The sequence below is a fragment of the Piliocolobus tephrosceles genome, chromosome 4 (assembly GCF_002776525.5).
Source record: "Piliocolobus tephrosceles isolate RC106 chromosome 4, ASM277652v3, whole genome shotgun sequence".
NCBI classification, from domain to species: domain Eukaryota; kingdom Metazoa; phylum Chordata; class Mammalia; order Primates; family Cercopithecidae; genus Piliocolobus; species Piliocolobus tephrosceles.
Genome location: NC_045437.1, coordinates 117,555,070 through 117,582,741, shown reverse-complemented (window position 1 = coordinate 117,582,741; position 27,672 = coordinate 117,555,070). Strand labels below are relative to the sequence as shown.

Genomic DNA, 27,672 nt, shown 5'->3' with positions numbered 1-27,672 from the left:
GGGTGACAGAGTGAAACCCTGTCTCAAAAAATAAATAAATAAAAATTACAGTAATTATTAGACCCACCACTGGGTCTTGTTATTTGATGCATCAGTAAAGCAGCATATTCAAATGTGTTTTTTTAAATATTTTAATTACTATTAAATATAGTCTCTTTCCTTTGTAATCCTATGCATTTTATGCATTAAAAACATTTTAAGCATTTAAAACATAGGTATCATTAGACTGGCAAAGGGTCATCCGTGGCACCAAAAGCCTTAAGAACCTAAGGTGTGGAGAGAAGTGCAATTTGAGGACTGAATTCTGGCGCCCCCTCCCCCCAGTCACTTTGAGGTGGGGAGATGAAGGGGTAACAAAAGGTGCAAGAAGGGGCAGTCAGACAGGAAGGAGGAAGCAAAGGCTGGATGGAGCCTGCAGCCTGGAAAGGAACATATGTATAGATATCAAAGAGCAGGGCTGGCGCTGCCAGGCTCAGGAAGGCAGGGCCGGAATGGACAGTGATCAGTGCTGCAGAGAGTGCTCCAGAAAACGCTGATAATGGGGAGTGAAGGGGCCGCTCGCTACATGAGCCACGTCCTTATGAAGCAAGAGGAGCCAGATGCAGGCCGCAGTTGGGGGTTTAAGGCCTTGGAGAGATTCACAGTGCGCGCAGGCAGGTGGGGGGATTGGTGGGGGACCTCTGCTGGGCCTCCATACCCTCCCTCTGTCCGCACTTCATCTTCTTGGGGAACCACTGCTCACCCACAGGCCTCAGCTAATGTGGGTCCCTCGGGGGATGTCCTCCCTCCCCTTCCCTGCCTGCCCACATTCACTCCCCACCACGCCCCTCATCACACTATGGCTGCTGCCTGTGCCTCCTCTTTGACTTGGCCCCTCCCTTTAACCACTCCACTCAGGCTTCTGTGCTACCGAGCGTCCACCTTATGCCAGGCTCTGTGCTTGGTGCTGGGCTGTAGTGGGAGAGAAACAGCCATGCTCCCCGCCCTTCGTGGCCCGGGGTCTATAGTTGGGGGGAAAGCGAGTGCTCAGGTAAACAGGAAATGTGTAATTTTGATAAAGCAGCCATGAAGAAAATGACGAGGAGAATGAGAGATGGAGACCCCTAAAGTCACAAAGGAAGCCCTGTCTGAAGACTGAAGATGAAGCTGAAGATGCACAGATGAACAGACGTACACGCACACCTCCTCATTGTGGGCCCCCCACCCCCAGGGAGATGCAATCACCTGGGCTGAAAAAATATATATGCCCCAGATGGTGATCAAGAAGGGATCGTGCTTATTCAAGCACCTGGAGTGACAACCCACGAGACAGCCCCGCCACCAAGCCCTCCCACCTCTTGGCAAACATGCCCAAGGCTGCAGTCTGCTCCCCTTCGAATGGGCTGTGCTGGTGCCCCCAGCCTGCTCTGGGTGAGCTTGTCCTTTGGGGTCAGACAGACCTGTGGTCAAGGATCCTGGCTACCATGGTCACTGGTTGAATGACTCTGGGCAGTTTAGCTTCTCTGAGCCTCAGGTTCCTCATCCGTAAAATGGAGACAGTAATACCTCACAGGCTGTGAAACATGAACAAACTCTGCAGTAGAGACTGGACAGGCATCCTGGCCTGCCTTATCTCCCATCAGTGCAAAGTTTCCATGACCTCATCAGCTGGCACACACCCTACAAGTGCATCTGTGAAAGGCACATGGAGGGTGTCCAAGAAATGGGCCTTCTCTGGTCAGCAGAGTGCCGGGGAGTCTGTGAAAGACTCACACCAGCCTTTCTTAAACCCGTGTTACTGCCACGTACTGGGTTCTTACCCAGCCCTTTCCACATATGGACTCCTTTAGTCTTCACAGTAGCCCGGAGGAAACTGAGGCACAGGAGATTAAGTGACCTGGTCAAGGTCACGCAGCCAGGATTTTAACACAGGCAGCCTAGCATCAGGGCCCTGACCCCCTGAGCCCACTGCCTGTGGCTGCTGCTCCCAATATCTTGGTTACACATGTCATGACCAGCTGTGTCTGTGTGCCCTGGGTCACAGCCTAGGGCACCCTCTGCCCCAAACTCCTGGAGGGAGTAGAGACCATCCCCTACCCCAGCCCAGCCATTCTCCCTCGTTAACTATCTGTGCCTTTGAGGAGCTGCCCATCAAGAGGTGCTCAAAGAAGCCACAGGTGCCCGTGTGCTGACGGCAAGGCCAGCAGCCAGCCCCCACACCTCTCTCCCAGCATCAGGCTGAGACTTGTCCCGTGGCCTCCTTATCCGGCCCCCAAGAGGTTGGCCAACAGCCAGATGTCAGAGTTTGCGTGTTTTGAGCAGCAGCGGCAACCCCACCTGAGACCCCACGGTGACCTCGTTTCATCAGCCAGCCCCGCAGGAGGAGGACAGGATGGGGTGAGGGGTATGGGGCCTGGCTCCAGCTATATGTTTTTAAAATCCATCAGAGACACTGACGTAGGTTCCTAAGTCACAGGCTCTAAAAGCGTTGCTGTTTCTTTCTTCAGCCCAGCATGTGCTGGCATGAGTCAGCCACCTGTGATGGATTTGGTGTGGAGCGGGAGTGGGTTCCTGAGTCACAGCCTTGCAGGGCTCGGCAGGGGTGGCAGGTGCTGAGGGGCCAGCCTTCTTGACTCACTTCACTCCAGGAGCACGAGGCCCAGGCCCCGATCCCAGTTCTGAACTCTGCCATGGCCCGATCTGCGGGAGGCCCTGTGTCACCGCGTAGAAAAACTCTGGGAGGACACACGCCTTATGGCTATGGGTTTCTTACTCCCAGGGATGGTCAGCAACAGGGTCTTTAGTCTGACTGTGTCTCATGACTGTTTTATCATAAAAATATACCCAGGCATTATTTTTATCAGTGAAAATGAGGCATAAATGTTAAAACCCACAGTGGACTTTCCCTCACGCCCTGCCTCTGAGTGTTCCCTCTTCCGGGAGGGCCCTTCTTGGTTGGCTCCGATGACAAACGTATTCACCCTACAAACCTGACCTGAGGCCAGCTGCCGGCTGCTTTGCATGCATCACCTCCATGAATCCTCCCAGTAGCCTTCTGGCTTTACGCCCATTTTGCTGATGGAGAAACTGAGGCATGGAGTGGTTACTGACCTCGCCTAAGGCCCCCCAACTAGGAAGTGGGGTGGGCTTGAGGCCACATGTAGAACTCAGAGCAACCGCTCTACCATGGGTTACTGGGTCCCTGAAGCAGGTGATGCTGTTCCTCGAGGGAGATCTTGCCACGCTGTTGTTTCTGCTCCTCTCCTGATCCAGCAAGTGTCCCTTCTCCACTGTGGCCCACGGCATGCTCCACTGCGAGTTTGCTGAGGCTGAGGCCGCGGGCTGTCAGCTTGATGCCTCCCCTGTCAGCCACAGGCTCGGGCCCTGCTGAAGAAGGAATATTCCTGCAGGAAGTCCGCAGCTTTGTGTTTGAAACAGACATGCTTACAAAGTCAGACTTCGATGCGCTGCTGCACAGTAAGCTGTGTTCCCTCCTCGGACACAGCTCGCACACTCTTCTTCATTGGGCTGGGATAAGGTAACCCCTGAGTTTTTAGTGTGGCATTTGGAGGCCTTTGATAAACAGCCCCAGCTCCTCCCTTGTGCCTCTTTGTTTCCTGCTGCTGCCAGCACCCCGACCCCCATCTCATTTGGAGTTCAATAATACCAGACTCTTTTAGTTCCTTAGACATGCCCGCATGCTGGGCAGTTTCTGTCCTCTGCACCTGTTCGTGCTGTTCCCTCTGCCCAGATGCTTTTCCCTCTCTTCCTGAGTAATGCAGACTCATCTTCAGAGCCTTAGCACAGGATGTCCTTTCCCCTGGGAAGCCCTCCCTGAATATAGCCTGCACCCTCCATTGAGCCGGGGGCCTTTCGTGTAACCCCCATGGTCTGCAGAGTCCTCTGGGTCAGGGTGGATCCCACAGAGTCTCATTGTCTGTTCCAAGTCTGTGTCACAGGGGCTTGGCCAAGGCCAGATTCTTGTCTGCTCATCTCCCCAGTCCTGGCACCTCCTGAAGGACTGGCGCCATGTGGCCATCAGCCCAGGCTGCGGAGGTAGATGGCATCCGGCATCAGAGGAGGGAGCAGCGCGTCCCTCAACAGACGTGAGCTCAGACTGCAGCTCTCAACATGTGACCTTAGCAAGGTTCTTCGCTGCTCTGAGCCTCCATTTTCTTTTCTGTAAAATGGGAATTATCAGATCACAAAGTCGAAGGATTCAGTGTTGTTTAGTCATTCATTCATTCGAGAAGTGTCTATTGAGTGCCTGCTATGCGTCGGAGTCTGGGGAGCGCAGCAGGGTGTGGACCTGCTAATGCAAGGAGGCAGATGAGAACCAGATGGGTATGAGATGGCAGGTGATCCCAGAGGCTGTAGCAGGTAAGGGGTTGGGGAATGGGGGCCAGGATGCTCTTGTGCACAGGTGGACATGGAGGGCCTCTCTGTTGGGCCCTGAGGGGCCAAGGGAGGGCCATGTGGAAGAGGGTCCCAGGAAGGGGTCAGGCACAAAGGCTTGAAATGGAGCCACACCGGATGCTGTTCCCGGCACGGCAGGGAGATCATGCAGGAAGCAGCAGAGGACATGGGCAGGAGGCCAGGAGGTGGGGACATGATGCTTGACCAGTGGCCAGATGTGGCCTGTGGTCCACCCCGAGGACATGGACTTGGACTCTGAGAGAATAGAAGCCGTGGAGGGTTCTGGGCAGAGGAGTGATAAGATCTGATGTAGGTTTAAAAAGATCTTACCAGTCATTATTGGGGAAAGACCCAGGCTGTGGGGAACGTGGAAGCTGGGAGCCCAGGGAGGAGCCTGCCATTTCTCCATGAAGAGACGACCTTGGACCAGGGCAGCAGAGAAGAGGTCAGGTGCCAGGTGTGTTTGGAAGGTGGACTGACAGGGTTTCAGCTGAGGGATGGGATGTCAGGAGTGAGACGGGGGTTCCGGGATCATACCAAGAGTTCTAGTCTGAGCATCTGGGGGGTGAGGGGAGGAGGAGGAGGAGGAGAAGGAGGAGGGACTTTGTGCTGAAACAGGGAGAAGCTGAGGTGGCTTCTGCCACATGGCTGTCACCAGCATCCTTCGTTCTATAAATACTCATCTGGCACCTCTTGCTGGCTTGGCTCTCAAGGGTTTGAGACCTGGGGAAGAGATGAGGCTACCACAGTCTGTCTATCAGGGATCCCCTGTCTAGGGCACTGGGGCAAACTTGGGTAGGAAATGATAGGAATTTGGACTCCGAGGAAGCCCCGTTAGTCTGCAGGCTCAAAGGTCATCCCCCAGCCCACTGTGGGGTCAGCCACCCAGAATCCACAGAGCTGGAGGGGGAGCAGCTGCCATGAGTCCGGGCTTTGTGCCCGTTGCCCAGATGGGCAGTTCACATGCCCCCTCTCACCAGATAGTCCTGGCAGCGCCCTCGGAAGCTATGGTAGTGCCCCCATTCTGCAGATGAGGAGCCTGAGGCCCAGAGAGATGGGACGACTCCTTTGCACAGTTGAAAATGATACGAGCAGGATCCAAACCCAGATCTGCCTGATTCCAGTGTCCTCCCTGGATCACACAGGGCGAAGCCCCAGTGTTCCACCCCCTGGAGAAGTTGACCAGACTCCTGAAACTCAGCATTTCTCCCCCAGGTCCCTGGCAACTTCCACGTGTCCACACACAGTGCCACAGCCCAACCACAGAACCCGGACATGACGCATGTCATCCACAAGCTCTCCTTTGGGGACACGCTACAGGTGAGCAGGGGACACTCGAGATGGCATGGCTGGGGGTGGGCCTTCTGGGGCTGTGTCACCCAGTGCCCTCTGTCCTCTCTGGGGACAAGGAAGAGCTACCCTAAAGTGACATCTGAACCAAGCCTGGAAGGGTAAGAAGGGTTTCACCAGGAACAGAACAGGGAAGTGGGTCCTAGGCAGGGGGTGTCTCAAATATCACCCCTCTCCTACAGCACCCAGCTGGTGGTTTTCATATGAAAGACCCTCAAGGTTGCTTTCAGAAAAATGGATCAGTAAGCATATGTGGCATGGTATGTTGTTCTGTGCCAAGATGCCAGAGGCCCTGGGCACAAGGGCTCGCTCGACAGCTGAGAGGGCCCAGAAACACTTGCCTGAAGTGGGAGCCAGGAGGTGGGGTGTGTGGGGTGTGAGAGACCCATGTTAGATTGAGGAAGGTGGAGACTGAAGGTCTGGTTGGTGACTCAGAGCACCCATCTGCAGCAAGGAAGATGGACCCAGGAGGCAAGACTATAGGCAGGGAAGTGAGAGAAGGGCCCAGACCAAGGCAGGGTGGAGGGGAGAGGAGCAGAGGAGGAGCTGAGGAGGGAGGAGCAGTGGTCTCACATTGCGGCACACAGGGGCAAAACAGAAGGACACAGAAACTACGGTCCCAAGTTTAGTCATTAGTGGGTTGGAAATCTGATTTAAAAAAAAAAATGTACAAAATTAGCTTAGGGCCCATCCATCCATTCATTTTCTGTCCATCCATCTATTCAACAAATATGTATGAAGTACCTACCATGTTCCAGGCCTTGCATACCTTGGTGAGGACAAACATGGTCCCTGCCCACCTGGAGCTTCCAGTCTAGAGGGGAAGACAGATATTAATCAAATAATGGTACAAGCCGGGCGTGGTGGCTCACGCCTGTAATCCCAGCACTTTGGGAGGCTGAGGTGGGCGAACTGCTTGAGGTCAGAAGTTTGAGACCACCCTGGCCAACATGGTGAACCTCCGTTTCTACTAAAAATACAAAAATTAGCCAGGTGTGGTGGCAGGCACCTGTAATCCCAGCTACTCAGGAGGCTGAGGCAGGAGAATCGCTTGAACCCGGGAGATGGAGATTGCAGTGAGCCAGGATCGTGCCACTGCACTCCAGCCTGGGTGACACAGTAAGACTCCTCTCAAAAAAATAAAAAATAAAAATAAAAATAAATGGTACAAATAAATGTGAGATAAAGCCATGACACGTGACAATGGAAGAGAACATTCTAGCCTTGTTGTCTGCGTAACCACCGTTCTCATGGGTTAGAAATGAAGCCTTCTCATGGTCAGTCTCAAGGCAGCAAATAGACAAACTTCCTTTTCCTTGTTGAGGAATCGCAGCTCCTTCCAGGTGGTGAGGAATTGCTTGTTGAGAACATGCAGTTGTGTGAAGTGCTCAGTAAACATCAGCCTCCCGAGACCAAGATCAGGGATTGCGCCACCCTCCCTGCTGCTGTCCGCCGCTCCTGGAGTGGCCATCTCCACAGAATCATGTCCCCACCTACTTCTCTGATGTCTCCTCCTTCCTTCTATTCAGACACCTCACTTCCTTCCTCCTGGGGGCCATGTGGGCCTGTCTCCAGACTCAAGCCTCTGTACATGCTGCTCGCCAGTTTAACTTCCCACTTTCCTCCAGATCTTGGTGTCAATGTCATTTCCTCCAGGAAGCCCTCCAGGGTGTCTAGCTCAATAACCCCTGTTAACTATGCCCGTGGTAGCATGCTCCACTTACCAGGCATGCCTTGTCCTTCTTTAGATGTTCCTTGAGGCCAACCTGGTTTCCCATTGTCCTCAGAGAAAAGGTGGGATGTGGTTTTCAGTCCCACTCTACAGCAGCCCACCCCGCTGCCCGGAGGAGGGTTCTCTTCACACCTGCCATGTGTTCTCTGCAGCAGGCATGATGGGGGACCCACACGCTGGGGCACCCCTGCCTGGACTCCGCTGTGGACCTTTCAGAAGACCCTGGGATCTCAGGAGAAACCTTCTGGACCCAGAATCCACGTTCACTTGAATTTTCTGTGTGGCCTCATGGAAAGAGTCCAGCTTAGTGTCAGACAGACCTGATTTCAGAGTTTAGCTTAGCCACTTACCAGCTGGGCAAGTTTGGTGTCTTTCCAAGCCTTGATTTGCTCTTCTGTAAAATGGGCCCAATGATACATCATTTGGGGCATGAAATGAAATTATATGAAGGGGCCAGGACAGAGCAGCACATAGTAGGTGCTAGAAATGGGAAACAAGCTTGTGCCTACTGTGTGCCAGGCCCGTGCTGCCTCTTGCTCACCACAAATCTGCTGGAGCCCCCTTTTACACACTGGTAGGGTTCCTAGACCAGGTGGCACCTGGTCATCCCCCACAACCAGGGCCAGGCCTGGAGGTGGAGGTGTCCTGGGGACCATCCCTCGCTGAATTTTTCCACAGGTCCAGAACGTCCACGGAGCTTTCAATGCTCTCGGGGGAGCAGACAGACTCACCTCCAACCGTATGTATCCCTGCTGGGAACAGCCTTCTGCTCCAAGATGCCCAGTACAGCAGGCAGGGATAGGGGAGGGCAGAGGGGTGGGGGCACCCACTCCAAGGCAGGGAGGCTGCTCACGCGCCATTCCCACAGCTAGCCAGTGGGAAGGTGGACCCAGCCCCATCTGACGGAGAAGGAAGAAGGCTTGTCCCGGGGAAGGTACATGCCATCCCTTGGCACAGCAGATGCACACACACAGTGGATCCCACCTATTACCATTATTGTTGCTGTCATCACAGCCACATCATCATCCTTAGTTGAACTAATTACCTAAGATCCCACAGGGAGCTACGGCAGAACCAGAATCTGTTCTGGCTCCAGGTCGCATCATGAGAACAGGTCTGTGGGTGGCCCAGTCAGGTCTGACCACATGGCTGCCTCCCCCACACCTCACTCTCCTCCTGCTCAAACTCCTCCCATCGACAGTGGCTCCTCCTAGAGTCCTCATCCTCCTCAGCTCCCTGGCACCTTGGCCCAGATCAAAGAAAACAGCACATCTCCACACGCAGACAGGAGAGAATGCATACCTGTGCGTGCACACCAACACACATGAGCTCACATGGCCTCAGACCCGTGCACAGAATGGGCCCGGGAGGCCTGTCTGCTCAAGCAGACTCGCAGACCCACTGCTGCACAGGGTACCTGGATTTTTCTTATTTCCTCACCTGAGCTCACCTTTTAATCCACGTCTTTTCTTATTGTTTCCTGAAATGTGTTTGCTCCCCCATTGTCAGGGATCCAAGGCAAAGAAAACATTCCTCTGTGACCTGCCCCCTGACAAATCAAACCTCATTTTTCTGTGTCCCTGTGAATCCTTGTCCATAAGCAGAAGTCACTTTTCTTTTTTTCCAAGGCATGGATCGCAGTTGACTGTCTGCTTTTTGTACCTGACCTTATTACATCGCCACGATTTTCTTAGTTTCCAGTTGTAATGGGAGCGCAGTTGTCCATTGTGCAGCTCTGCTCTGCTTTTCTTTCTTTTTTTTCTTTTTGAGACGGAGTCTCTCTGCCACCCAGGCTAGAGTTCAATGGCACAGTCTCGGCTCACTGCAACCTCAGCCTCCCGGGTTCAAGCAATTCTCCTGTCTCAGTCTCTGGGTAATTGGGATTACAGGTGCCTGCCACTATGCCTGGCTAATTTTTTGTATTTTTAGTAGAGACAGGGTTTCCCCACGTTGGCCAGGCTGGTCTCGAACTCCTGACCTCAGGTGATCTGTCCCCCTCTGCTCGGCTTTTCTTTTTTTTTTATCTGAGACAGAGTCTCGCTCTGTCGCCCAGGCTGGAGTGCAGTGGCCGGATCTCAGCTCACTGCAAGCTCCGCCTCCTGGGTTTACGCCATTCTCCTGCCTCAGCCTCCCGAGTAGCTGGGACCACAGGCGCCCGCCACCTCGCCCAGCTATTTTTTTTTTTTTTTAGTAGAGACGGGGTTTCACCGGGTTAGCCAGGATGGTCTCGATCTTCTGACCTCGTGATCTGCCCGTCTCGGCCTCCCAAAGTGCTGGGATTACAGGCTTGAGCCACGGTGCCCGGCTCTGCTTGGCTTTTCTAAGGCATTGTCTTCTCACTGGAAGCATCTACTGTTTTCGGTGTTTCAGCGTGGCAGTAATGCCTCTGATATGTACAGGGCTGGTGCTGTGTTACCCGATTGCTTTCTAGCTGTGGCTGGTTCCCATTCATGCTGCCTCCAGCAACGGATAAGTATATGGCAGCACCTCCTTATTTGAATGCAAATGTCTGGTTGTAATAGAGGTAGATGATTCTTGGTGTGGTGCTATGGTCATTGTCGTTTTGTGTCATGGTAACATGCCATCCCACGTTGGCCGTCCACAAATGTTTGCAGCTATGATGGACGCCTCAGCTGCTGGACAGGAAAGAGGATCAAGCTAAGACGACGGCCCAGAGTGTGCAAGCAGAGAGAGGGTGTGGACAGAAAACCTTGCCTTCTCCAGGGCTAGTGACAAAAGTCATCTCAGGCTGGCTTAAGTGGAGAGAAAAACGTATGAGATCAAGCAATGGACAGCCGGGGGAGGGCTGGCTTTTATTTCCTCGGCTCCCAAGCTCAGTCCCCAGCACTGGGCCTGTGCCTTTGTAGGTCCCTCTGTACCCAGGTCTTGCTGTGGGGGTTGCTTCTTAGCATTAAGGTCTCAGTTCAAATGCCAGCACCTCCAAGAAGCCCTCGCTGGTCACCCTATCTAAAGTAACCCCCACTCCTAAGGACAAACCTGTTTTTTCTTCCTAGCGTAGACTACTCTCTGAAATCACCTTGTTCTCCCAGTCATCTGCTGCCCTTGGCTGTTGCACGAGCTACAGCATAGCACTCTGCCTTGCCCACTGCTTTGTCCCCAGGACCCAGCCCTGTGCCCAGGGTATAGTGGGTATATAATCGATTAATAGAGGCCTGGAGGCCACCGTGGAAGAGCTCCGGCCGGATGGTGGTGCAGTTCGGTCGTGAGGACCTTGGCCTCCAGTGTCCCGCTCCACTCTTTCCCAGCCCTGTGGTCTTGGGAAAGTCATTTAACTCTGCTAAGCCCTAGTTTTTGCATCTGTAAAGTGGGAAGAATCCTCTCCACCTTAAGCCTCGCCATGAGGATTAATGAGATGCGTGTACAGAGTTTAGTACACGGCCTGCCACATTGTGAGTGCTCAATAAATGTTGGCCATTCTCTTCATTGTCATCAACAGCTAACTTCAGGAACGAGATTCCCTAGGGCAGAATCTAAGGAGAACCTTTCCTATATCGAATTGTGTCTGGTATTGTGATGCTGAATTGTTTAACTGGTCCCAAATGACGTAACTGGGATGAAACCAGCTTGTCATGTATATGTAACACATAATATGGGCTGTCATATATATTTGTGTGTGTATATGTGTATATAAGTATACACACACACACATATATATGGGCTGCTGGTTTAAAAACACAGATTCTGGGCCCCACTCCAGTGGCGGGATAGGGATGAAACAAGATTGGCCATATGTTGGTAATTGCTGAAGTTGGGAAATGGGTACGTGGGAGTCCATTATACGATTACCTATGTTTTAGATTTGAATTCTTCCATAAGAAGATTTTGCGGGTAGGGGAGGAGGGAGTGAGCCTGAAGGGAATGTGGGCCGGCCTAGACCAGGTTGGAGCCAGCAGTCTCTAGGAATGGTCAACTCACAAGGAGTCCACATGGGTGTAATTAACTGCAGAGTCTCCAGTGGGCACTTGGCAAATTGTATCAAAGGCCTTAAAAATGGTCATTGCCTTTGAGTCATCAATTGTACTCATAGGAGAGTAAGCTAAGGAAATAATTAAGAGAGTGTACAAAGATCTAGGAAAATAATGTTCATTAGGTGATTGTTTGTAAGAATGAAAATGAGGAACCACGTCAGTATTCAGGCATAGGGGGTTGATTGAGTATGGTAACTGCCCAAGATGAGTGAGGAGTGTCAGGACCTTGCTGGCAGTCAGGCAGCAAACATTTATTGAGCACCTACTATATGCTGGGCATTGAGCTAGGTTCTGGGGATAGAGAGATGAATAAAACAAACTCTCTATGGAGCTTATGTTCTGTGTCTTAGACCTGAAAAGTTGTTCACGATGTTCAGTTCTTACAAAAAGATACAGTATGGTGCTATTTTAGGAAAATATAAATGTATATGTAAACATGTCTGGCAGTTTACATGTAAGAATGTGAACCATAGTTTTCTGATGGTGAATTTATGGGTGATTTTTTTTTTTTTTTTTTGCCCTTGGTGATCACCTGTGTTTTGTACAATTTTTTTTTTTTTTGAGATGGAGTCTCGCTCTATTGCCCAGGGTGGAGAGCAGTGACACCTCTCTGCAACCAGCGATTCTCCTGCCTCGGCCTCCCTAGTAGCTGGGACTACAGGTGTGTGCCACCATGCCTGGCTAATTTTTGTAGTTTTAGTAGAGATGGGGTTTCACCATGTTGGCCAGGCTGGTCTTGAACTCCTGACCTCAAGTGATCTGCCCACCTCAGCCTCCCTAAGTGCTGGCATTACAGGTGTCAGCCACCATGTCCAGCCTTGTACAAGTTTTAACAAGAAATATTACAGGGGTGATTTTGATAAGGCATTCACTTTTTCATTTCTTCACATTTTTAACCTAGGGCAATAGGCATTTGGACACCACTGTCAAGCGTGGTCTTGGCTCTTGTTTTAAAAATGCAAATACTGAGCTCCACCCTTGACCCATTTAGTGGGCTGCTCCTGGAAAGAGGTCCAGGTGTCCTTTAATGCAAATGATTCGACTGCTTCTGACATCTGAGAACCATTACAGGGTTGAACAGAGAGATGTTGGAGTCTTCGTGGACTTGGCTCTGCGGCTGCAGGACTTTTCTCAGGTTTTCAGAGGAACCCACTCAGAACAATTCAGGAAGCACTTCCTTCGCTTACTGAGATGTGGCTTTGGCAGGAAGGGACAGGAAGGGAGTGTCGGGGCAGGGAGGGAGTGTTAGGGCAGTGAATGCTATCTGCATCCCCAGCCTTCTTACAGAAGAGGACTGACTCGACTATGCGACCAGGATTAGAACCCACAGGCCTAAATTGCTGTGTTATTTTAGCTCTGTAGTCCATGACCCGAGATTCTGGAAGGCCCATGAGCTTCCTGTAAGCATCCCAGAAGGCCCAGGACAGTTCATACCTTTCCTGGGTGATATCTGGCCGCTCTGGGCCAGCATTCTATTAGCCCAGCATTGGACTCCAGTTACCTCATGCTTATCAGCAGCTGATTCATCTGTGCTTTCATTCATGCCCCTGTCCAGTCATCCTTCCATCCGTTCATTCATTCAGTAAGCATTTGCCACGGTCCACTTGGTACCAGGCCCTGCACGGGGCTCTGGGGACACAGAGATGAGTAAGGCTCCATCCCTGCCTTCAGCAGCTCCCCCATCCAGGAAGAACTGATCTGCCGTTGCTTTCTTTCCCCATTTTCCGGTGCAGTTTTTCTGGTTGATAGGCTCTTTTCTTTTTAATACTGAAACATAGTTTGTTTTAAAAGTAAAACTATTCAAACAATATCAGAGGTTGTACAATGAAATGGGATCTTTCTCAAATCCTGCCTTCCTCCCCAGAAGCTAAAGCTGCCCGTGGTTCCTTGGGCATCTTTCCAGATAATTCTCCTATATATGTACATGGATAGAGAGTGCCTCCCCCTCCCCCAATCCATGACTTGGTTCTTTTCTCTGTTGGAGAATAGCTGCTCCTAGCACCCACTTTTTTTTTTTTTTTTTTTTTGAGACGGAGTCTTGCTCTGTCGCCCAGGCTGGAGTGCAGTGGTGTGATCTTAGCTCGCTGCAACCTCCGCCTCCCAGGTTCAGGCGATTCTCCTGCCTCAGCCTCCTGAGTAGCTGGGATTTTTGAATTTTTAGTAGAGACAGGGTTTCACCATCTTGGCCAGGCTGGTCTCGAACTCCTGACTGCAGAAGATCCACCTGCCTCGGCCTCCCAAAGTACTGGGATTACAGGTGTAAGCGACCGCGCCCAGCCAACACTCACTCTTTCATGGTTGCTCTGTCGATGGACGTTTGGGTTGTTTCCAGAATTTTAATAATGTATACAGTGCAGGAGGAAGATCCTGATGGATAGAGTCTCCCAATTCCTGGTGTCCAAGGGGAGAAGATGAAGAGCAGTTGGTTGGTGGTAAAACTGTGGGGAATGAGCCCCCTGTCGTGCCCAGGGGGGTTAGGATTAGGACTGAAATGACATAGAGCTGTCAGCGGGCAGTGCCCGTCCCCCTGCTTCATTCTGCTGTGTTCTTCCCGCAGCCCTGGCCTCCCACGACTACATCCTAAAGATTGTACCCACGGTTTATGAGGACAAGAGTGGCAAGCAGCGGTACTCCTACCAGTACACGGTGGCCAACAAGGTACGCAGGCGATGGCTGGGCCGAGCTTTGTGCGGCGGCGCCCTCTGCTGACGGAGAGCAGAGACGACAGGCGGCTGCACCAACGCACTTTCTTCCGGTTCCTTTCTGGAGGCCTTTCCTGGGGGTTAGCTTGGGCCAGGCTCTGTCTCTGGGTAAAGGGGAAAGGCCTAGTCCCTGCCATGTGGCAGTCTCAGAGTCAAGGAGAACAGATCTACCAGGAGATAGGGTTTGAGAAAGAGCAGGTAGGCCCCGTCCTACAAAGGTCCTGGGGTTGCAGGGCTGTTTCTCAAACAGCCCTGCATCTGGTCCGAGTCCTTTAGACACAGACCCCAGTGTGCTCAACACACACAGACACTCCTGCTCTCAGGGCACAGGCACTTTACCCAAACTCATGAGGCTGCTGAGTCACACCAAGATGGCTATTGATTAATTTGCTGTTGATTGACAGGGGTGTCCCCAGGACCCCAACACTCAAAGTCATGGAGAAGACACCAGGCCTTAGTGGGCAGCAGAGCATGGTCAGAGTCTGCAGAGTGGGATGGCCCAGAAATTAGTAGTCTCAAGCCAAGACAGCCTCGGGCTTCCCCGGGAGCACCACACCAATGGGACATGAATACTTGAAGCCTGTTGGTTGAGATGCCCCTGCTAGACCCTGGTGGATGGGTTTTTCCCACTTAGCACTGGGACTGTCCTTTTTCTTCCATTCCAAGGCTGCCCAAACCCCTTATAAGTGTTACCTGTTTAGTTCAGTTAATTATAACAATAATAGGAGGCATAGCTGTCAGTCACTGAGTACTTCCTGGGGGCTAGATGTGCTAAGCTCTCTTCTTCCATCTTCTCAGTCATCATGACAGCTCTGATGTTGAGACTGTTATTGAGCCCATTTTGTTGATTTGGCCATTGAGGCACTGAGAGGTGGTTGTAGAGCTATAAAGTGGCTGAGTGGGGATTAGAACAGGTTTTCCTTGAGCTCCAGAGCCTGGCTTCTTGATCACCTCATGCCTCAGTCTAAGGAAGGGGCTGTGAGTCTGCCCACCTGCGAGCTGCTCTCTGTCCAGTGACTTAGTCCCTCTGTTCTGACTCGCCCTAAATGGATGTTCCCGGGAGCTCTGTTTCTTTTATTCAATGTTTCACAAGGGGCATCTCATTGTAACCCTCACATGCTCATAGCAACTAACAGATGAAAAAGCACAGATGCAAGCTCAGGACCACACTGCAGTTCAAATTCCAGCTCAGACATTCACTAGCTGTTGACCCGTGACATGTCACATAGCCACTGTGTGCCTCAGTTTACTCATTCATAAAATGGAGATGATACTTTATAAGATTGCTGTCACGTGAGGCAATGTTTTCAAAAATGCCTAGCCCACCAAAAAAAAAAAAACCTTTAGGTAAAGGATACTGACTGTTGCTATTTTTCACTCTTTTTCTCTGTCCCTCAGCTCTAGGCTGTGACCCAGACAGTCAACGTACCCCAGAAGCTCTCCTGGAGAAAGCTGATCTTCCCTTACTCAAAGCTCCTTTTCCCAGTGCTTTGGTGAGGCCGAGCAGCCAGAACAGCTTGCTCAGCTTCTCTGTGGCTGCAGCCGCACTCTGCCCTGGGAGCAGGCAGCAGTGACCCAGTGGGAGGTCAGGGCTCAGTGTTACCTCTGGAGCGGCCTGGGCTCCTCAGGCTCAGCATTTGGGGTTGGGGGTACCCCAGTGGTTCAATATGGTCTCCAGTTGTTGCAGATTTTAGCACCTTGAAGTGCCTGAACTGGAGAGATCCCAGGAGCCATCATCCCAGGCCCATCAGTGTTTAGATGGGGAAACTAAGTCCCTGAGGGAGGGAGGGGCTGGCCCAAGGGCGCACTGTTAGCTCAGCCCCTTAGTATCCTTAGTCCCTGCTGTGTGAATTCTCGGGAAGGTTGGTGGCAGGGCGGGGCCTTCTGGCTTTGCAGTTCAGTCCATTCCTCTGAAGAAGCTAGTGCACTCCCCACACGGCGTTTATACCCATCACACACACACACACACACACACACACACCCCAGGTCTCCTGCTTATCCATCATGTGTGGCTCAGAATGTCCCCTCCCCAGTCTCCCAGATGCCTCCTGGGAGAACGGGTCATTCGTTCATTTGTTCATAGCCCCCTCAACTGTCTATGACCCTCCATCCAACATGCGTGATGTCGCTGTGTTAGGGATATTTTTACGTTTTCCTCCTTCTGCAGACTGTGACTCCCTCTGGGGAAAGGGCAGGACTTGCTCACCTCAGGGTCCCCAGCAGCCAGCCATGGGCCACCACAGTGGAGGTGTTCAGCAAACCATTGTTGAATAAATGAATTGATTTCGCATGGCCTAGGGGTTGAAGGAGGCCATAGGCCTTTACTCAGCCAACAATTACACTTTTCCTTTTACAGCTCTGCTTTCTAATGTATGTTCTGATTCTGGTGCTGCTTGCAGCTCACATGGTCAATTTCTAAACAACCAAGGGGGTCAGAAATGCCCAGCTGTGCACAGCAGAGTCCAGGGCCTCCAGGAGAAGGGATTGAGAGAGGGAGTGGGGGAGTCTGGCTTTGTGGAACAGAGAGGGAGGGAAGTCCTTTCTGGAGGGTTACTGGGGGACCCACCCACCCTGGGACACAGTTTGTACTTCTGATTCTCATATCCTCTACCCCAGGAATACGTCGCCTACAGCCACACAGGCCGCATCATCCCTGCCATCTGGTTCCGCTACGACCTCAGCCCCATCACGGTCAAGTACACAGAGAGACGGCAGCCGCTGTACAGATTCATCACTACGGTGAGTGGCCTGGGGCAGTGGGCTGGGCCCTGAGCCAGCCACCCTGCGCCTGCTCTGGGCCCCTTTCCTTGGTGCCCCTCACCTGTTCTTGCTGAAACAGGATGTAGCCTACAGGGCTAGCGGCTCTGGCTGCGCACAGGAGGCTTCGACCCGAAGGATGCTGAGAAATGTTCTCAGAAACACATCAGTATCAATGACGTTTTTTCTAGAAAGTATTTTCCAGAGGGGAATGCCCCGAAATCCATTTAATTCCTGAAGCAGATCTCCATATGGTTTCAGTAGATGTTTAGGATTTTCTCCAGTTTTTTATTGTTATGGAAATTATTCTTAGCAATTTTGCACCAAAGATTTAACTCATTTTTTTCAGGTCTAATTTCCAGTTGTAGCTGCTGATAGGGTCAGATTTTTCTCTTTCCTTCCTCCCTGTTCTCTCTTTTTTGCCGTGGTCTTTACCACGTCCAGCGTTCTCTAGGGCGGCTTCAAGCTGATGTTAGTTTTCCTTTATGCTGATTATTTCTATCACGTCTACTGTTTCCTGGCCTCCCATTCAGAAGGTCCTTGGGGTCAGAACAGGAGGGCCAGGGTGCCCTACTTCACCCAAGAGGCCCAGGAGGCACTGAAGAAGCCAGAGTTAGCCGAGATGGAAGAGACAGGGGAGCTATCCCTACTTCACAGATTTGGAAACTGAGACCTAAAGATAAATATAGCATTGGGAGGCCCTTATTTTTCTGTACTTCTTTATACTTGTAATGATGGTTCAAGATCAAAGGTCTTGGCTCTTTGATTTCCCATAATAACTAGGTCAGTATTAGTCAGGACTCTGTTACCGAAGATCCAGAACCAGACCTTGAGCTGGCCTGAGGAGTAGAAGGTCTCAGGCATGGCTGGATCCAGCCTTAAACATTGCCAGGAATAGGTCTCTGTCTTCGGATCTGCTTTCCTCTATACTGACTTCATCTTCAAGTAGAATTTACCAGTAGAAATGGCCTCTTTCTCAGTCATTCTAACCAAGTCCTAGATAGGACAGTGCTCTCACTGGCCCAGCTCAGGCCTCATGCCATCCTTGTGGCCTGGGAAATCAAATGCTCTGGTTGGCCAGGCTTAGGCCCTGTACCTGCTCTGGTGTCAACCCCATCCAAACCACAGGGACAGAGATTGTGAGGAATGAGGTTCCTCAAGAGAAAAGGCAGGGGCCAGCTACTAGAAGAGGAAAGAGTGGGTGCCAGGAAGCAGAACAGTGGGATGCTGTGACAGGGCCTCTGCCTTCTCATCTTTCCTGCCACCTCCCAGGGCCTTGTGGGACTCAGGAGATCGTGAAAGGAGAAGCTCTTTGTAGATATGAAAAGCCAAGTAGGACGGGGCACAGTGGCTCACACTTGTAGTCCCAGCACTTTGGGAGGCTGAGGCGGGAGGATCGCTTGAGGCCAGGAGTTTGAAACCAGCCTGGGCAACATTGTGAAAGCTTATCTCTAAGAATCTTAAATTAGCTGGATGTGGTGGTGTATGCAGCTGTAGTCCCAGCTACTTAGGAGGCTGAGGTGAGGATCACTTGAGCCCAGGATTTTAAGGCTACAGTGAGTCATGATCATACCACTGCACTCCAGCCTGGGCAACAGAGCGAGACCCTTTCTCTAAAAAACAAAACAAAAACCTCCACAAAACAGACAGAGACATACAAAGGGTGTCATAAGTCTGGTGCTTACATGAGCCTCAGACAGTTTTTTGCTGTTCTCTTTGACCACATAAAAGTTAGAAACTTCTGTTCAACAAATGGCACATAACATAAAGCAAAAACACCACACGCAGCCTGGGAAGATACTGGCCACACATATGGGAAAGAGGTAGCCTTCAGAATTCATATGTAAAGAACTCCTAGAGATCAGTAAGAAAAAGTTAACAACCAGGCCGGGCACGGTGGCTCCAGCCTGTAATCCCAGCACTTTGGGAGGCCGAGGTGGGCGGATCACGAGGTCAGGAGATTGAGACCATCCTGGCTAACATGGTGATTCCGTCTCTACTAAAAAGACAAAAAACTAGCCGGGCGAGGTGGCGGGCGCCTGTAGTCCTAGCTGCTTGGGAGGCTGAGGCAGGAGAATGGTGTAAACCCGGGAGGCGGAGCTTGCAGTGAGCTGAGATCCAGCCACTGCACTCCAGCCTAGGTGACAGAGCGAGACTCCGTCTCAAAAAAAAAAAAAAAAGAAAAGAAAAAGTTAACAACCAAAAAAAAAAATAGACAAGGCCAAGGACCAGCTCTTCACAGAGGAGATGATACTGGCAGTGAAAAGATGCTCAAGTTCACTAGAAACTGGAGGGATGAGATTTAAAACAAGACTCAATTCAGGCCAGACATGGTAGCTCAAACCTATAATCCCAGCACTCTAGAGAGGTGGAAGCAGGAGGATCACTTGAGGCCAGGATTTTGAAACCAGCCTGATTACCACAGCAAGACCCCATCCCTACAAAAGAAAAGTTAGAAAGTTAGCTAGACATAGTGGTGCATGCCTGTAGTTTCAGCTACTTGGGAGGCTGGGGTGGGAGGACTGCTTGAGCGTGGGAGGTTGACACTGCATTGAGCCATGATGGTGCCACTGCACTCCAGCCTGGGCAACAAAGTGAGACCTGGTCTCAGAAAAATGAAAAAATTAAAAGGCCCAATTGAATCCTATTAGACTGACAGAAATTGAAAACTTGGCCGGCTCACACCTGTAATTCCAGCACTTTGGGAGGCTGAGGCAGGCAGATCACCTGAGGCCAGGAATTCAAGACCAGTCTAGCCAACATGACAAAGCACTACTAAAAATACAAAAATTAGCAGGGCATGGTGGGAGGCTGAGATGGGAGATTCACCTGAACGTGGGAGGCAGAGGTTGTGGTGAGCCAGGATCGCTTCACTGCACTCCAGCCTGGGCAACAGAGTGAGACTCCGTCTCAAAAAAAAAAAGAAGGCCAGTCGTGGTGGCTCATGCCTGTAATCCCAGCACTTTGGAAGACCGAGGCGGGTGGATCACGAGGTCAGGAGATCGAGATCAACTTGGCTAACACGGTGAAACCCCGTCTCTACTACAAATACAAAAAGTTAGCTGGGCGTGGTGGCGGGCACCTGTAGTTCCAGCTACTGGGGAGGATGAGGCAGGAGAATGGTGTGAACCCAGGAGGCGGAGCTTGTAGCGAGCCGAGATTGCGCCACTGCACTCCAGCCTGGGTGACAGAGCAAGACTCCATCTCAAAAAAAAAAAAAAAAAAAAATTGAAAACCTGCTACTACAAAGATTGGGAAGATGTGAAGCCATGGGAACCCACATGTACTACTGGTGTGCAGGGACGTGGATGTAGCTACTCTGAGGGGAGATGCACAGACCCCAGGACCCAAAAAATCAGGGGATTTGTGAGCAAATGATTTCACCCAAGACCCCACAGGGTAGCACACCCCAAGTGGGTCTTGGTGCTGATTCTTACTCCAGCTCTCCTACTTCATTCCCACGATAAGCCACACACAGAGATACAAGTAGGTTCTCTGGTGCCTCCATGCAGGTCTAGAACACTCCTCAGAGGCCCTAGCACCTGTAGCATTGACTGTAGCAGAGAAACCCCCTCCATCCATGCCTCACAGTAGGGTTCAGAAGGCTCTTCTCTGTCCCTGTTTCTGTTTGCTGTTGTATGGAAAGCAGCTGAGACTCTGGGCATTAAAAATCACCTGGTAATGGCCGGGCATGGTGGCTTATGCCTGTAATCCCAGCACTTTGGGAGGCTGAGGCAGAGGTATCACTTGAGATCAGGAGTTCAAGACCAGCCTGGTCAACATCGCAAAACCTCATCTCTACTGAAAATACAAAAATTAGCCAGGCATGGGGGTAGGCATTTGTAGTCCCAGCTACTCGGGAGGCTGAGGAAGGAGAATCACTTGAACCCAGGAAGCGGATGTTGCAGTGAGCCAAGATCATGCCACTGTATTCCAGCCTGGGTGCCAGAGCGAGACTCTGTCTCACAAAATAATAATAAATTGGCCGGGTGCGGTGGCTCACACCTGTAATCCCAGCACTTTGGGAGGCCGAGGTGGGCGGATCACCAGGTCAGGAGTTTGAGACCAGCCTGACCAGCATTGTGAAACCCCGTGTCCACTGAAAATACAAAAAATTAGCCGGGCATGGTGGTGTATGCTTGTCGTCCCAGCTACTTGGGAGGCTGAGGCAGAAGAATTGCTTGAACCTGGCAGGCAGAGATTGCAGTGAGCCGAGATCACGCCACTGCACTCCAGTCTGGACAGAATGAGACTCCATCTCAGAAAAAAAAAAAAGAAAAGAAAAGAAATCACTTGGCAAGTGGCTGAGAAATGAAGGGTTTCATTTATTCACTTAACATTTGCTAGAATTCACCATGTGCCGGCCTCTGTAGCAGGCACCAGGGTCAGCTGAATCATACACAGTCCCTGCCTTCAAGGAGACCCCGCTGGTGGGGCAGATGCGTGAGCGCAGGGAGCATTGGCGGGGCTGTAGTGGAGATGTGTGCCTGACACTGCAGGCAAATGAGAGGGCGCCATCCCCTTTGTTTGGGAAGCTCCAAGAAGGGAATCCTGTGATGGGCATTGAGCTGAGGAGAAAGGGCCCCAGGAAAGGGAATACTATGCGCAGAGGTGCCCAGTGTAACGTGTCCTATGCACGCCGTGCCACCCCCTTTGGCAGGTGACGGACTCCCCAGTGAGCCACTGACCTTCTGAGAGCAGGAGGCTCCGAGAAGCCACAGGGAAGACACTTCCTTCGTCAGAGACCCAATGCCTCCATGACTCCTTCTTCTCTTCCTGTCCTTGGCCACCAGCCTGTCCTCCATCTCTGCCCCACCCACCTCTGCTCAAGCATGGGCTGACAAAGCCCCGGGCTTGTGGGCCACACTGCTGCAGGGAACCTCCTGACATCATTAGCCTGGTGGTTCTTCTGAAGGCCCCGTGCCACCACCTTGGTTGCCATGGTAACCGTGGGGTCAGCTCTGAAGGAGCCAGCCGGCCGGCTGTGCCTGGCAGATGGCGTCATTGTGGAGCTTCAAAGGCCCTTGTCACAGGGCAGCAGATGTGGGGATGACGCCAGCACTCAAACACACACATACACACACGGCACAAAGATCCCTGGGAGCCCTCGGAGGGTGGGGTGGGGCCGGGATGGAAGTGGAGGCACCTGCTGTGGCCTCTCTTTCTCTCTTTTTAAAATCAAACACTTGCGTGCAAAGCCCCTAAACGGCAAATGGGGGCCTCTGCAAATAGCTCCTTAGAGGGGCTGGAGACGAAGAGGGACTTAGGTCAGGATGTCGTCATGTGGCGGCTGCGGGGCTGGGAGGCAGCTGTGGGTGGGCTGGAGGGAGGGAGGGTAGAGGCAGGTGGGGCCTCCCAGATGCATTGCCGAGTGTTAAGTACCTGGCTGCTTCCAGGTTCCCCCCCCCAGGGGTCCCGAAAGGGCTTGTTGATCCCCAGCCTAAGCAGTTGTTCCTCCTGGGAGTCTCTAGCCAGGCTTCCTGGAGCTCCTCTGTCTCGGCACGTGGGGCACCTTGCTCAGAGCGATGTTCTGTGCTCTATCAGAACATTCCAGTGCTAAGGGAGTAAACAGATCGTGTTTGACGACATGCAAGTAATCCCCTCCAAAGTGCTCCCCTCCCACACAACACATTTGTCCCCTGCCACTTGCTGAAGCTCCCTTTTTGAGATTGAGATTGCCTTCAAGTGGGTTGTGGTGACAGACTGGATGGCTTCAGAGGTGTCAGATCTCTTTCCTTGAGTGGTTAATTTTATTTTGGAGGAACAGCCAGAAGTCACAAAGCACCAGTCGGGCCAGTATGGCCGGGATGGTTTTTGCCCACCAAGGAGTACCGGATGGCGATGACACCCTCCCGTTGCGTGCTACTCAAAACTTGTCATTCTTGAAGATTTGTGCAGTTCACTTAACTCGAGCGGTGCTCAGGGCCCTTGGCCAGGGCTTAACTTGGGTATGAGGGAGAGTTGCTACAGGGAGCCCCACCCACAGACGTTCCTCTCTGCCGCCCTCCTTCATGCTTTCTAACCAGGGGACTGATCCCCCAGACTTTAGATTGCCCTGCCTGGTTGCCAGGCCTGATGATGACCTCCAGGTCTGACTTACCTGTGTCCCCAGCATCCAGTGAAGGGCCTGGCCTGGACACAGGTGCTCAGAAATGTGTAAGGGGCAGCTGCCTAAAGAAGTGATCATATTTTCAGCTGGGCACAGTGGCTCACACCTGTAATTCCAGCACTTTGGGAGGCCAAGGTGGGCAGATCGCCTGAGGCTAGGAGTTCAAGACCAGCCGGGCCAACATGGCAAAACCTCGTCTCTACTAAAAATACAAACAATTATCCAGGTGTGGTGGTGCATGCCTGTAGTCCCAGCTACTGTGGAGGCTGAGGCAGGAGAATCACTTATACCCGGGAGGTGGAGGCTGCAGTGAGCCAAGATCATGCCACTGCACTCCAGCCTTGTCTCAAAAAAGAAAAAAAAAAAAAAAAAGATCATATTTTCCCTAGCCAGACAGGATGAGGGGAAAAAGTGATCATATAGCTACCCCTATTAAGCACCTACTATGTGCCAGGTAATTACATAGTTACCTCCTTTAGCCCTCCCAACAACCCCTCAAGGTAGATGATTTTGTTCCTGTTTTATAAATGAATTAAATGAGGCTCAGAAAGGTGAAAAAACTCATCCACGAACACACAGTCAGCAAATGGCAAGGCTCGAACGTGACCCCAGTGCCTGCCTCTGCAACATCCCCTACCCCCAGCACTGTCTTGGGAGCCTCTGTCTTCCAAAACAAGGGCTGTCAGGGGTGTTGCAGCAACAAAGCCCCCAGAAGTCATAGAACTCCTGGTAAGACAGACACCAGGATCATTTGATACGGTGACTTTCATCCTGGGAATCAGGAAGAAATATTAGAGCAGGAAACAAAGTTTTATTTTATTGTGAATATGCATGGTGAAATCACAGCTTCACACATACAAACCATTAAAAAAGCCATCGTCCATCTGAGGCAGATTGGCTGATAGTTTGCAAGTTTTCCTGCCCATATCTCATACCTTTTGTTCATCTGTTTAGGCTTCTGCAAACATTTGCCAGAAACTAAGGCAGCAAGGGCTGGGGCAGGAAAGAGGGCAGTGGGCATTAAGAAGAATTGACAAGGCTGGGCGTGGTGGCTCACGCCTGTAATCCCAGCACTTTGGAAGGCCGAGGCGGGTAGATCATGAGGTCGGGAGTTCAAGACCAACCTAACTAACATGGTGAAACCCCGTCTCTACTAAAAATACAAAAATTAGCCAGGCATGGTGGTGTGCACCTGTAATCCCAGCTACCTGGGAGGCTGAGGCAGGAGAATCGCTTGAACCAGGGAGATGGAGGTTGCAGTGAGCCGAGATTGTGCCATTGCACTCCAGTGTGGGTGACAGAGCAAGACTCCATCTCAAAAAAGAAGAATTGACAAGAGACAAACTTCAAACTGAGAAGGTTCTACCCATTAAGATGATGTGAGTTGGAAAAATGACCGTCTTGACCCTGGAGTGGCAGGACAGCCCTCAGAGCTCTCATATGCAGCCTCGGTTCTCTCCTCTCTGCCCCCACTACCCTGCTCAGAGTTCCCTCGGTGTCTCCCTTCCTTGGACCATGAGCTCCGACAAAGCCAGGTTTAGTCATCGCTGATCTCTAGATCCAGTGCATCAATGTGGGAATAAATAGGTGTCAAACAGTGAGCAAATAGAAGGAGAGTTGTACGCCTTGGTACACCCCCCACCAAGACGATTTCTGTTCTCCAAGGGACAGAACAGAACCCATATTAGGAGCTTGGTGATTCAGGTCTGGAAATGTGCGAAACGCTTCAGTTCAGATCCTTCCGTGGTATTCCGAGCTGAACTAGATCTTCAAGAAGGTTGTGTTCCAGAGATAGATTGCTCCAAACTGGGTCTGCACACAGACAGGGGCCTCCTGGCGCACACACTCCCAGAGCAGGTTCGGAGGCGGAAGAGGAACATGAGACCGAGTGGGCTCCATTTTGCACACCAGGCTGGTTTTTATAGATGCACAGCTTCTTACTTCACAGCCCTTGCTGACGGGGATCCCTTACGTCAGGAAATTTGGTACGTAAACCTTAACAGAATTGAGAAGACAGATTCCCTGCATGGGAGCTATCTGTACGTGAAGAGGGGCTAGGAAGAGTCTTCCGGCTGGGAATGAGGCAAGGTGGGCTAAGAGAAAAAGCAGGCCCTTGGCAGCCTCCCAAACCTGGCTTCTAGTGATCCTTGCTTACTCGGTAGCCCTGTGACCGTGGACAAGTCATTCCCTCTCTGACCTTCTGTGTTCTTCTCTGTGAAATGAGGGTCACCTAGCAGTGGCAAGGATTGAATGAGAAAAGAGAAGGTGCCATCTCAGACCCAGCACATAATAGATGTTCAACCAAAGTGAGTTCTTTCGAGGTGGGGTGGGTGGGTATTTTGCAGCCCGTAGGAATTGTAAAAATGTCAGGGGGAGGCCTCTACTCTCCCGAGGCCCCCGGAGCTTTGGAAGGCCTGATACCACACCCTCTCCTCCCCCATTCCCAGCCTTTCCAGGGCCCAGTCAACCACTTCCCTTCCACGACTACACCCCCAACTTCTGCCTCCTCCACGGCTTTGGTGTTCTCATCCCCGGCTCCAGCCTGTCTGCCGCTGCTGGAGCCTGATGAGACTCCAATTCATTATTTATTTCCTCATGCCGCGCCTCCTCCACACGATTTTAAAGCAGTGCTGACTGAACAAGGAAAGTGACTGAACAGTTCCTGGGCACTTAGGGTGCAGCAGGCAGCTGGACAGTGTCATCCCAGTCCCTGCAGTGGGCCCCATTCTACAGATGGGGGAAGCTGAGGCTCAGAGAGGTAAACTGGCTTTCCCGGCCAGGGCCACAGAGCTGGGGTTGGACCCCAGGAGTGTCTGCTCCAAAGCCCACAGTCTCACTCCCACGGCGGTGTGTGTGGTGCCTCTCCATTGCACGCTGTGGGAGAGTAATGGGGAGGGGGTACTAATGCACTGGGAAGGCGTTTGTGCTGGTGGAAAAACAGGCGTTTAGCTCCCCCTCCCGTGTGCCTAACACATCCTTCCCCTAAGGAATTAAGAACCATAATGAAAATGTAAGGGAAACACACACGCACCTCTTTTAAAGGTAGACAGGCTGACTTCATTCTTGTCACAGTGGGAGGCCAAGAAGCTGACGGGGCCCCTGGGAGGAAGTTGCTGGTGGGCACAGAGGGGCATTATCGGGTGACGTCTGATGAATGCCGCTTCCTGCACTGCCCTCTGACTCACTGGGGCTCAGGTATTGAACTGTCCTTGTTTCTGTTTCTGGAGCTGTGGCTGCTGCCCAGAGCAGTGGTGCGTGCACAGGCTGAGGTGGCCCTTCCTGGCTCAGCGGCCCTGCTTCCTCATCCCCCACGGGGAAGACCCCGCCCCAGGTTGTCCCCAAGCCTTGAGGCCAGGCTGGGAGATACAAGAGTATGGCAGCGGCAAGGGACTAAGCCACTCTCAGTCAATGCCACCACAGTCCTAAGGGGTAAGGATTAGTCTTCCCCTTTTTTTTTTTTTTTTTTGAGACGGAGTTTCACTCTTATTGCCCAGGCTGGAGTGCAGTGGCGCCATCTCGACTCACTGCAACCTCCACCTCCCGAGTTCAAGCCTCCTGAGTAACTAGGATTACAGGCACCTGCCACCATGCTCGGCTAATTTTTGTACTTTTAGTAGAGACAGGGTTTCACCATGTTGACCAGGCTGGTCTCGAACTCCCAACCTCAGGTGATCCACCCGCCTCGGCCTCCCAAAGTGCTGGGGTTACAGGCACGAACCACCATGGCCGGCCAGTCTTCCCATTTTTAAAAGCCACAAAACAGGCACCAGGAGCTAGGGTGGCACAAGAGCACATGGATGGGAGGGGTCCAAGCCAGTTCTGCCAGCCTCCAAAGCCCACACCCTCCATGGCATCGCTTTCCAGGTGCAGGGTCTCCAGGCGCAGCAACTTAGTGGAGAGGGGCACCTCCTGCCTGCCCCAGCCGGGGTCTCCCCCTCCAGGCCCACCTTTTCATCAGCACTGCCTTCCCCACGCCCCCGACTGACTCCCCTGAGCAAGCCACCTTTGCCCCTGCCTTGGCTGTGGAACTCTGTGCCTTTCCTGAGCAGGTCATTCATTCCCTCACTCTGGAACCCACCCATCCGCTCCTCATTCTTTCACTCACTCCTTTACTGATTCAACAAACGCGTCTTGTGCACCGCCCATGTGGTCAGTTATGTCTGCTATCTTCTCTCCCTTGGGCATTCAGGAAAATGAGAGTTTTCCAGATAGACTTGAGGTGGTGAGATTTAGGGAGCTCCCTCACTGGCCAGAGGGTGGAACCCACTTCTGGCCTAAGGTGCTTTGCCCCACGGGGATGTTCTTCATCACACACACATCTTGGCACTCACCTGAGGACACCCTGTCTGGGCCTCAGCTACCCGATCTGTTGAACGGGTTGCTGGGTAACTTCAGAGGGCCCTTAGAGTGCGTGGGCCCCCGGCAGCCACAGAGAGTCTGCCCGTGGTGCCTGGGACACTCTTGCTGTCCTGTTCTTATATGACTCATCCTGCCCTCTGCTAAAAGTGCCAGAGAGAGAACGGAAGTTGAGACCCAAAGGTATGCTCTGGGGAATAAGTAATATTTTACTGATTTTTCTGGTTGAGTGGGTCTCAGGTTTAGAAAATTCCAGATCTTAACCACAAGGTTAGAGCCTTC

General features: G+C 51.9%; 1 protein-coding gene across 2 annotated transcripts in view; it reads left to right on the top strand.

Moving 5' to 3' along the window:
- Positions 1 to 27,672, top strand: part of ERGIC1 (endoplasmic reticulum-golgi intermediate compartment 1) — a 119,669-nt gene that overhangs the window by 85,234 nt on the left and 6,763 nt on the right. For both annotated transcript variants that reach the window (XM_023218948.1, XM_023218949.3), the window contains 4 exons: positions 5,611 to 5,715; positions 8,156 to 8,216; positions 14,024 to 14,124; positions 16,785 to 16,907. In XM_023218948.1, the coding sequence (XP_023074716.1) occupies positions 5,611 to 5,715; positions 8,156 to 8,216; positions 14,024 to 14,124; positions 16,785 to 16,907 (390 nt within the window). The remainder of the gene's footprint in view (positions 1 to 5,610; positions 5,716 to 8,155; positions 8,217 to 14,023; positions 14,125 to 16,784; positions 16,908 to 27,672) is intronic.